The sequence below is a fragment of the Acanthisitta chloris genome, unplaced genomic scaffold (assembly GCF_000695815.1).
Source record: "Acanthisitta chloris isolate BGI_N310 unplaced genomic scaffold, ASM69581v1 scaffold4397, whole genome shotgun sequence".
NCBI lineage: Eukaryota > Metazoa > Chordata > Aves > Passeriformes > Acanthisittidae > Acanthisitta > Acanthisitta chloris.
The window spans coordinates 37,447-45,522 of NW_008681950.1; the positions used below are offsets into that span (position 1 = coordinate 37,447).

At 43.9% G+C, this 8,076-nt stretch overlaps 1 protein-coding gene across 1 annotated transcript in view; it reads right to left on the bottom strand.

Moving 5' to 3' along the window:
• The window catches only part of PSMC2 (proteasome (prosome, macropain) 26S subunit, ATPase, 2), a gene marked incomplete at its 5' end in the record, with an annotated part of 7,291 nt that extends 1,110 nt beyond the window's left edge, over positions 1-6,181 (bottom strand). Inside the window, 9 exons of the mRNA XM_009078288.1 lie at positions 423-625; positions 972-1,059; positions 1,466-1,630; positions 1,928-2,023; positions 2,356-2,428; positions 3,028-3,159; positions 3,536-3,635; positions 4,885-4,966; positions 6,144-6,181. Of these exons, the coding sequence (XP_009076536.1) occupies positions 423-625; positions 972-1,059; positions 1,466-1,630; positions 1,928-2,023; positions 2,356-2,428; positions 3,028-3,159; positions 3,536-3,635; positions 4,885-4,966; positions 6,144-6,181 (977 nt within the window). The remainder of the gene's footprint in view (positions 1-422; positions 626-971; positions 1,060-1,465; positions 1,631-1,927; positions 2,024-2,355; positions 2,429-3,027; positions 3,160-3,535; positions 3,636-4,884; positions 4,967-6,143) is intronic.
• Between the last annotated feature and the right edge of the window lie 1,895 nt (positions 6,182-8,076).

Sequence of the window (8,076 nt, forward strand, 5' to 3'; positions counted from 1 at the left end):
TGTGACTGTCAGGGATGTCTGTGCAGGGCAGGAGTTGGACTGGATGATCCTCAAGGGTCCCTTCCAGCTCTGATTATTCTGTGATTCTGTGAAGTACCTCAGGAAATCTCTTTCAAAAGAGCCAAACAAAACACATTCCAACTTCTGAACTAAATCACAAATCTGGTTAAAGCAGTTTTTATCTACTGAGCAGGAACATACAGTGATTATAGCTGTTTACTATGTCTTCTTGGCAAGGGATGGAACCTGTGCAGTGTGGGAAAACCTTTGGCACATCTTTAATCCCCCAAACTTCTATGTAGTTTCACATAAGTTAAGAGTGCTGCTTTTGTTAGTTCTCATAAACCTCCAGACAACAATGCCCTAACTGAAGAAACACTCTGATACCAGAGCACCCCTGGCTGTGGAAGAAACATTCTCACCTCCAGATCAGGCAAGCTAAACTCTATCTTCCTGTCCAGCCTGCCAGGCCTCATCAGTGCTGGATCCAGAGTGTCAGGTCTGTTTGTGGCCATCAGCACTTTGATGTTGCCTCGTGGGTCAAACCCATCCAACTGGTTGATCAGCTCCAGCATAGTGCGTTGGACTTCATTGTCACCCCCAGCCCCGTCGTCAAAACGAGCACCTGGAGAGGAGACACACGTGTCACAGAGTGAGAGGGACACAAGGTCTAGTGCAGAAGCAGAAGGGAGTTTAGGTTAACAGTGTGTTTTTGCAAACACAAGGGAGAGATTCTTCACTGAAGTTCAAACGATCTGAGTGTTCTAAATGTGCAAAAATGTCTTCCTATCTAGGCTCCATAAACCACCCCCTGACAGCTTCCTGGACGTGGGGTGTGCTGGGAGGAGTTTTGCCAACTCAGTATTGGCAAGCACATTTCCTAAAATGCAGCAGTCCAGATGAAGAACTACAACATGACAAAACCTGGAAGCTCTCCTAGGAGACCAGAACTATAGCTAGTCCAAACATACCTCCGATGGCATCAATCTCATCGAAGAATATAAGACAAGCTTTTTTAGTTCTGGCCATTTCAAAGAGTTCACGAACCATTCGAGCTCCCTGAAAGTAAAAAAAATCAAGGTTTTGTTAGAGATTTGAGGCAGGAAAACTTGTTTAAAAAGATCAAACTTTTCAGGCTTCCAAACACTTCTCAGTTTCCAATGAATAAACTCCTTTTATTTGCTCACATATATAATGGGACATTCATAAAGCTTGAAGCAATTTATAAAGGAGAGAAAAAATAACTACTCAAACTCAGAAGTACAGACAAAGTAATTTACCTCAGGGCCAAGTGAAAAATAAGTAGCAGAGTTGGGAACAGAATCCTAATCCTAGTGTCCTCCTGAACCACAGACTGAACTCTGCACTGCAAAATCCCTTTCATAAGCAACAGCATAACTCAGGTCTGGTCCTCACAATGGAAACCTGCAAATCCCTCCACATTCCATCAAGCACTGGCTCTTACCTCTCCCACGTATTTCTGCACCAGCTCAGAGCCAATCACCCTGATGAAGCAGGCATCAGTCCTGTTAGCAACAGCACGGGCACAAAGGGTTTTGCCTGTACCAGGTGGCCCAAACAAAAGCACTCCTTTGGGAGGCTCAATTCCAAGGTTCACAAATCTTTCAGGCTGTAATGGGGGGAGACAGAAGGCAAGGTTATGTGCAGAGTGAAGATTATGTGCATCAAAGTGCACATGCAAATGAAAATCCTCAGTGAAGAGCAATATAAACCAGGCTGGGCTGGATTTCATTGGTTAAAACCAGACTTGGTTTCACTTGGCTGTTTACATTCAGCTACCTGGTTAAAACCAGACTTCTTTTCACTTGGCTGTTTACATTCAGCTACAGGATCTTTCCTTGCTTTTTCAGATATTAACTGACAACACTTCCAAAGCAATACAAGCCCAAATCTGGAGGTTACTTACATGAAGCAGAGGAGTTTCGACCACCTCTCTCAGCTTTTCAATCTGCTCCTTACAACCACCAACATCACTGTAAGTCACATCAGGTTTTTCTTCTACCTGCACAACAAAAAGGTGAGTGAGCAGTTAACAGCCTGGTGCTGCCCATCAAAGAATCATGGACTCATCAAGGCTGGAAGAGACCTCTAAGATGTCCAAACACTAACCTGCCACTCTGCTGCAACCCCTAAACCATATCCTCCAGCACCAGATCCAGATGCCCCTTAAACACTTCCAGGGATGGTGACTCCACCACCTCCCTGGGCAACCTATTCCAGTGCCTGAACACCCTAACTGTAACCTGTCTGGGCTTTCACCCAGAACATGTTCCAGCTAAAGTAACCACAGTTACAAGACAAAGCAATGTCAAAACAAGTAAAGGAGGTTCTCACTTGCATCATGGTGACTGTGGGATCAATCTTTGGAGGCAAGGGGATATGGATTTGATACTTGTTTCTGTCCACCCTGGTGAGAAAGCACAAAGATTATTATTTTAACACTGGTTAATTAAACTGTCATGTAGAAACAACTCTGTCAATTAGAAGCTGAATTCTTAAGCTGTTCTTTTCTCTGGCACCATGACAGCCCAGCCCTGAAAGCTAATAGTCAGATGGCTAGAAAGTGGCATTTTTTTCTGCAGAAGATTTAAGGTTTCCAAAAGTATTAATTCCGAAATATTTGGAAAACTAAGTTTCAAAATATCCCACAGAGCAAACTAGCAAAATATTGCTTGTAAAAGTAATAGTTTGACCTCTTCACTGAACAGTTCCTGGCTGCCCAGTGTGTAACTCTGCAGGCTGCCAAAGGCTCCCTGAAAGCTGGGGCTGTTGGGGCCCAGACTGAAAGGTTTCAATCCATGACAAATGGTGTCAGAATGACACCAAAAGCCAAAGATTCCAGCACAGCATGCAGGTGAGTTACTGTTTTCCAACAGAAAGACATTAGTGCTTCAATTTCAACCAGTGCTGAAATTTGAAATGATCAGTGTTGTGCCAAACTAAGGGACTGGATGAGAAAACTTCAGCCTTCCTGGAGACTCCTAAGGACATAAAGACTTTGCTTACCCAACTCTCATGCCTTCTTCTATGTCAGTAGGTGCCACCTGGTCACTGAGATCCACCACGAACTTGGCAAACTGCTTGACATTGATAATGTACTTGGGATCCTCAGAGTCTGCATTGATTATCTTCGTGCACCTAATACAGAACACAGTTACACCTCCAGGCAGATAAACTAACTGGCTTGCTACTTGCATAAGCCTCAAGGGAGTTGTATTTTTCAAACACACTGAAATAGCTGTTGTACTTGTGATTCCACTGTTACAGCACCATACAATAACTGCTGGAGTAAGTGCAGGTATGGAGTATGTAGCACACACTCGAGTGCACCAGTTCCTTTACCATTCAGTGGTCAAAAGCACTTTCAGTATGCACAACACATGAGCCTCACTTCTTTAAACAGTGTACACAAAACCTGACATGAACCTTACTTCTTTAAACAGTGTACACAAAACCTACACATCACACTGTCAACACTCTGGGGCTGCACTGCACGGAGGAAGAGTGCACCCACCTTGCAACTTGTAATGGTTGTTCACTCTGGAGAGTCTGTTTGTCTGCAGCCAGATCCCACAGGGCAGGAGGAGCCAGGCCAGTGTCAGATTCCTTGATTCCTGTGTGCAGCACAGACAAGATGAGGAGGAAGCAAGTAACTGGCATGTCAACCATCCTTCCCACTCCAAAACCTTACAGATGAACTTTCTGAGAGACCACAGACCATGTCAACCACCCTTCCCACTCCAAAACCTTGCAGATGAACTTTCTGAGAGACCACAGACACACTCATATCTTTGATGGACTTCCTAAGAAAAACAAGTTTCCTAAAGGAAGAGCCTCTGATTGTGGCAGCTGAACGTGCCAATCCCAGCCTGGCCACCCTCTCAATCCATTGTGCAGTGTGGGGATGATTACAGCCAAGCCTGACACAAACATCACAGGCAGTGGATGTCTACATTTCAGAAGAGGAGAGCAACTCTGCAAATGAGGAAAAGCTTCAGTGAACATCACAGGCAGTGGATGTCGACATTTCAGAAGAGGAGAGAAACTCTGCAAATGAGGAAAAGCTTCAGTATGAGGTATGTGCAGCTAAGGGATTCACACAGATGAAAAGGGTTTAGGGGTCACAGCAGAGTGGCAGGTTAATGGTTGGCCTTGATCTTAGAGGTCTCCTCCAACATTGATGATTCTGTTCTTCATCACACAAGGACTGGTACCACTACTTCATTACTGAGTGTCAGAAAGGGCCATTTGTTTCATGCCACTGTAATATATGAAAATTACAGGTTTGAATAGGAATGTGTTATACCAGGGAATTACAAAATCCTACGGACAGATAAGCCCAACCAAAAAGACCATCACAAAGCAAAAATTTTTGTATTACCACCTATAGAAATGTATAGAAATGTATTAAGGGACTGGAGCACCTCAGTGGTGAGGAAAGGCTGAGGGAGTTGGGCCTGTTCAGTCTTGAGAAGAGACACTAAGGGACCTCATCAATGTATTCAAGTACATGAATGGATAGTGCCAAGAGGATGGATCAGACTCTTCTCAGTGGTGCAAACCAATAAAACAAGAGGTAACAGTCAAAAAACTGATGCACAGCAATTCCACCTGAATACAAGGAAGAACTTCTTTCCTGTGCAGTCACTGAGCACTGAACAGATTGCCCAGAGAGGTCATGGATTCTCCCTCACTGGAGGTATTCAAGAACCATCTGGACACAATCCTGAGCCATGTGCTCTAGGGTGGCTCTGCTGGAGTAGGGAGGTTGGACCAGATGACCCATTGTGGTCCCTTCCAACCTAACTGACTCTGTGGTTCTGTGGCTTCTCTATTGAAAGCTATCTTAAGTAGGAAACATACCAGTGAGCTCATTGATTTTCTTAAGCAGTTGCTGGATATCATCTTCAACTTGCTTGATCTGCCTCGAGTAGGTGCTCTGGCCCTGGAAAGGAATTATCACGTATATTTTGTAACTCAAATGATTTCATGCTTAGGAAAAAATGACAGCAACTGCTGAGCATCAAGATGTTCAACAGACTGTCTTGGCACAACAGCCAAAACAGACAGTATTAAGTTCCAGTAACAATATTTGTTTGCAAAAATAAAGTGCAGCTACACACAACTGACCAACTGTGCAAGTGGAAATTTTTCACTTTGTAAGCATCAAGGATTTGTTTTTCTTTTAAACTAGCCTCATTTGTTTAAACTGCTTCTTCTGAAGTTTAAAAAAGACTTAGTAAAAATCATAGACAGGTGGGATTCTGAATCCATCCTCTGAAAACCATCTGTTTAAACCCAGTGGTTTAACTACCTCGCCCAAGCTTTTTACCACCTGCAAAAGACAGAAGAGAGACGATGAGGAGAGTCAGAATTCTTCCTTGTGATAAAATGCTTCACTACCTTGTCCTGACAGTGCAGGCAGACCCAGATCTGGACATGCTTTACAGGATCTCCTTTGTATACAACTGGCAACATGACAAAAGAAGCCCCAGTGGGCACAATCCCAATTCCAGAGCTGTGCAAAAGAGTCTCAGTGCCAACAAAACTCAGACTTCTGGCAAACATCCAAATCCAGACATAGGCTACACTACAAGTGTCATCTTCCAAGAATTCCTTCCCAGATCAACTGCAGTTCCCAGTGGAGAGGGGAGATTGGTATTGGATGCTTTATTGTCCATGGAAAATGCCTCCCAATGTTACACCCTTTTGAACAAGGTCCCTGTGTCCCCCTCTGGCAGTTTTTTAACATGATGGCTAAAAGCAAGTCAATCTGATGGCAGAAGGGTCTGAAAGTCATTTTGTTCATAAACCAAGAGAGCTGATTACTGAAAAAGCCCTAGCTGGGCTGTCAGACCCCTGTGGCCACCAGCCATGAGATACAAAACAAAAACAGAGGGGAAAAAAAACTTCATTACTTCCAGACTAACAATCCCACTGGATTATTTTTACAGCTGTAGGTTGGGGCCTTCCTGTTGGATGGTGAAAAGGAAGATTTTAGAAGGAGAGAAAAGCATTAGGAGTAGCAGATTTGCTAAGTACACAGCCCTCCACCCCTGCACTCTATTCCCAACAGGAGCTGCTTTTTGTCCTTAACACTCTCATATGTGGATGCTACTTACATATGTCTTCAGCAAGGCAATATCTCCTTCATCCAGAGCTGAAACAAGACAGAAAATACTTAGCTTCCAGTTTTAAAAAACAAAGCCAGCAGTATCAATTCTGCTTCTAAAAGATGAAAACATTTATTTTAAAGGGACTCTTTTGAGTTTCTTTTTCACTGACATGAAGTGGAACAGAAAACGATCAGACACTCAAGAAAAAAAGAGTCTCTTCAGTTCAAAAACCTACACCACCCAGAGCTCATAGCAAGAAAGGTTCAACTCTGCCTCTCACTCAGAAGAACTTAGCAACCTATGACTGTACAAAAAAAAGGGATGGAACACATCAAAACTTCACATTTTTAGCTTCTTGTTTCTCAATGTTTAAGAAAGCATCAATGGAAAACTGCCACCACTTTCCACCAGTGATGTCTCCCTTCCAAACAGCCCAGTATGAGCAGGGAACAGCAACCAGACCTAAGCTGGTCTCAGTAACAAAGGATTACTGTAAACTACTAGTTTTAATCTTGTGAAAGAGAACACATGGGCAGGGTTGTGCTAAAGGAGACAAAGAGTCTGATCTGATGTCCTTTCTCAAACAGGAATGTCTAGAAACATGGCAAATCCACGGTGAGCTCTCACTCCTGGTCTCACACTGTTATTGGCAGCCCTCAAAAACATTCCCTTATGTGAGTATTTCTGTCTTTGTTTCAAATCCCTGTAAACTTTCATCTGGATACACAGGAAGGAATCCCCCAGGTTAAATCAGCACTGTGCTGCCTTTCACTTGACTTCAACTTGGGATATAAAATCCTCACTGGAGCCCTAGTGAGGAGGCTTCTTCATCCCTCAGAAGAACCACCAGTGCCAGCTGCTGGCTGTGTGCACTTCAGCACAGCCCTGCAGGGTTGGTCCAGTGAACTCTCTGCATTAACCAAAAGAAACACAACTCTCTGTTACTGTCACCCCACTCCGACATCACCTGCCATGGAACAGACATTCACCACTCCCTCTCCCTTCCCCCAAGAGCAATTTTGTCTAGCCTAATGGGAAGGGGTTTTTCCTAAATCACCATTCCTGGCCCTCAGTTTCCTCTCTTTTCCAATTCCACCTTTAAGCCAGAGGGAGTCCAGACCACACAGTACTGATGATCTGGGTGCAGTATGTGTTATACAGTGCTCTGAACAGACCTTTTTTCCTTCCTATTTGTACTACTCCATTAATTTGTTTTTATAGCTACTAAACACTGCGTTGCTATAATTCAGAAATCCTTAGTGGGAACAGATCAAAGTCCATCACTGATTACACTTAGCATTGCTTTTACTCCCAGATTCATTACTAATATTTACTAACGTGAAATAAAAGGCACATGAAATGAAAACACCAGAAGCAACTGCCATTTCCACCGGTATCACCAGGAAAATCTGCCTCCTTCCCTCTCCTGCTGCCCCTGAATGGCTCAGGAAAGAGGCAGCACACAGCCAGCCCTGCAGGGCTGAGAAGGCATTATCACGTTTCCCTTCTACAGGGAAGAGACAAGATTTGTTGTGTTTTATTTGATCTTATAACTAATCAAAGCCACGTCAGATGAAGCCTTGAGCAACCTGGTCTAGTGGGGCAGTGTCCCTGCCCATAGCAGGGGGTTGGGACTAGATTAAGGTCCATTCTAACTCCTAAAATCCTATGATTTTATAATCACTAAAGCAACAGAAAAAGGCCTTTTGCCTTGCAAAGAGCAAATGAGGCTTTTTAGGAGTGAACCAGGAGCCAGAGAGTGAACAAGGGAACCAGGAACTCATAGACCTTTGGAACGACGTTTACTCTCAGTCCTTAAAAACGCCTTTTCCCCTCACCCCCGCCGCACCCACACCACAGGGCCGCGGGACACAGCGACAGCAGCGGCAAAAAGGGGCGATTAAGAGACAGTTTTTGTCATAGAATCACAGAATTTAAG